Source organism: Leptonychotes weddellii, chromosome 7 (assembly GCF_054177405.1).
Source record: "Leptonychotes weddellii isolate Sample4059 chromosome 7, ASM5417740v2, whole genome shotgun sequence".
Classification (NCBI taxonomy): Eukaryota; Metazoa; Chordata; class Mammalia; order Carnivora; family Phocidae; genus Leptonychotes; species Leptonychotes weddellii.
Window position 1 is genome coordinate 36571922 of NC_138375.1, and position 2917 is coordinate 36574838.

At 42.6% G+C, this 2917-nt stretch overlaps 1 protein-coding gene across 1 annotated transcript; it reads left to right on the forward strand.

Moving 5' to 3' along the window:
- Positions 1–366: 366 nt before the first annotated feature.
- Positions 367–1164, forward strand: HSPB3 (heat shock protein family B (small) member 3). The gene has a single exon (XM_031034416.2). It carries the CDS (start codon positions 609–611, stop codon positions 1059–1061), a length of 453 nt encoding a protein of 150 aa, XP_030890276.1. The 5' UTR covers positions 367–608; the 3' UTR covers positions 1062–1164.
- Positions 1165–2917: the final 1753 nt, after the last annotated feature.

Sequence of the window (2917 nt, forward strand, 5' to 3'; positions counted from 1 at the left end):
CACTGCAGTTCACAAGGACAGACACTCACTCAGAAATTTTTTTTTTTTGAGATTTTATTTATTTATTTGACAGAGAGAGACACAGCGAGAGAGGGAACACAAGCAGGGGGAGTGGGAGAGGGAGAAGCAGGCTTCCCGCCGAGCAGGGAGCCCAATGCGGGGCTTGATCCCAGGACCCTGGGATCATGACCTGAGCTGAAGGCAGACGCTTAACGACTGAGCCACCCAGGCACCCCCAGAGATTTTTTTTTAAAATGCTGTTTCTGATTCTAATTCTCTTTTTCTCTTGAGGCAAGCAAAGCAGACACACTTGCCAAGGATAACTGAGAATGTAAGGACGATCCTTGCCTGGGCAGCTTGAGCAGGCTGTGTGCTAAATGCAACTTCGAACCATGCCCTATAAATAGCTGTTCATTGTCAGCGTGTGTGAAAAGACAAGAGTGGGTGTGTGGTGGTATGATTCAGGCCTAATTAAGTAGTTGCGTCTGCGCAGGGTTACAAGGAGTAGCTGTTCCAACTGATAATCTAGTCAGTAGGCAACTGAGAGGGTTCGCCTCTGACCAAACAGACTGAAGGGAAGCCGTTCGATACTGGTTCTGCCTCCAACCATGGCAAAAATCATCTTGAGGCACCTCATTGAGACTCCAGTGCGCTACGAGGAGGAGTTTGAAGCTCGAGGCTTGGAAGACTGCAGGCTGGATCATGCTTTATACGCACTGCCGGGGCCAACCACTGTGGACCGGAGAAAAGCCAGGGCGGCCCAGGTTCCTCCAGTGGACTCAGAGGCGGAGATGCTGACCCAAGCAGGCAAATCCCACTTCCAGATCCTGCTGGATGTGGTCCAGTTCCTCCCTGAAGATATCATCATTCAGACCTTCGAAGGCTGGCTGCTGATCAAGGCTCAGCACGGAACCAGAATGGATGAGCATGGTTTTATCTCAAGAAGCTTCACTCGACAGTATAAACTGCCAGATGGCATCGAAACCAAAGATTTGTCTGCCATCCTCTGTCACGATGGAATTCTGGTGGTGGAAGTAAAGGATTCGGTTGGGACTCAGTGAAATCTTTATTCATACGGCAAGGAAGATTATAGCTCAGCCAATGGGAATGTTTGTATTAACCACCTTTGAAATGATTTTTACGAAGATTAAAAATAGAGACACAGTTCTGGGTATGTTGAGGTTGTGTTTGTTATTCTTACTCAGAGAGGAAAATCGTTAAATGTTCCTATAGCTCAAAGGGATGCTATTCTTATACCTGAAACATTGACAGTTTAGGAGATGTCTTGGATACTAGTGAAGACTCAGAATTATTTCTTCATTACTCAAAAAATGCCCCAGAAACTGCATTTGTAATAATTGATGGCAAAAGAGCCATATGAATTTCTTATCCATTTTATGAAAACTTCTTACAGTGCTAAAAAAAGTTGTGATTCCCTTCACTTGACAAGCTTTTCAACGAATTTTAATTAAAGTGGAATTTGTAAATATAGAGTCTGAAAGTTAAAATACAGCACTTAGAAATTTGGCCTGAAATATATTTATGATTCATTACAGCTGTTACTGCCTTAAACATAATACTGGAATTTTCAGATGCAAATTCTATTTTTAAAAAGTTCTAAATCTGTACCTCATTTTTTAAAAGTCTGAGTCCTGTTTGAACGTATTTTTAACAACAGCATATGTTCTGTGGATATTTATGCAATATTACAAAGATATGTGTTGACTCATATTCATATAAGTTTGTATTAAGTTTAGGAAACCACTTTAAAAAGTGTAATTACTGAATTCAAAGAGTTGTACTCTACGTTCTTTGATGCTACTTAAAATTTTAGATTTCAGAAGATGGCAAAATGCACCGCATCTGCTCCCTGCATAATCCTTAACTTTAAATAGCCTGGCAGGTAGTAGAGGTTCCTGGGCTGGAGCTTGCACAGGGGCCGAGAAGGGCTGAGCCATTGGTGGAGGTTAAGGATTTGCTTTAGGAATATTGCCATCTACAGCTGGTCTGTGACATTCCAAAGATTTGCCATCTCATTCTGTACATGCTAAATATTTCTCGGGAGGAAGTAGCCACTTTTACCCCACACACCACATGTGTTGCCGGCGAGTCTGTGCACAGTACTGGGAATAGAAGGGGCTGAGTGTGCAAAGAGCCAGGGTGGACGCAGGCCACTGACCACACCCCTGTGCTCCTCCACAGTGCTTTGTCATTTGAGTGAAAATGCAAGAGACCCGAAGCAAGAGAAAAAGAAATCAAACAGTTCTAAAGAAGTTTTGAAAGCAAATGTGATTGGAGAGATTTGTTTACAATGTAATTAAGTTGAAAGGATTTTGAAACTATGTGTTAATGCTTATTCACTGAGGTTTGTGCAACTTAAGAAATTTTGTTTGACAAAGTGAATATCACAGACCAGCTTTGCTACATTACAAAGATGATCATAATTAATGGGATTCCATCTAATATGATTAGAGCTGGGATACCATTTGTTCCCCACATTAGATAATTCTTTCTTAATGATTGGCAGGATGGTGTGAAAACAAAGTAGTGCTTTGAGAAGCCAATCAATAAACAAAAAAAAATCCCTCTCGTTTGGCCTTAACCCTACTCTAGATGAGATCCTACTTCTGGAAAAATTCAGGAAGTAAAATTCTTTTTTTTTCTTTTTTTAAGATTTTATTTATTTATTTGAAAGAGAGAGAGAAAGAGAACGCACACGTGTAGGAGCCGGGGAGTGGGGGGGTGGTCGGGGTGGGGGGACAAGCAGACTTCCTGCTGAGCAGGGAGCCTGACATGGGGCTGATCCCAAGACCCTGAGATCATGACCCCAGCCTCATGACCAGAGCAAAAGGCAGACGCTCAACCGACTGAGCCACCCAGGTGCCCCAGGAAGTAAAATTCTTACCGTGAGGAGCCA

Excerpts from the sequence above, each read along its gene's own strand:
- HSPB3 (XM_031034416.2), top strand. The coding sequence starts at position 609 with ATGGCAAAAATCATCTTGAGGCACCTCATTGAGACTCCAGTGCGCTAC.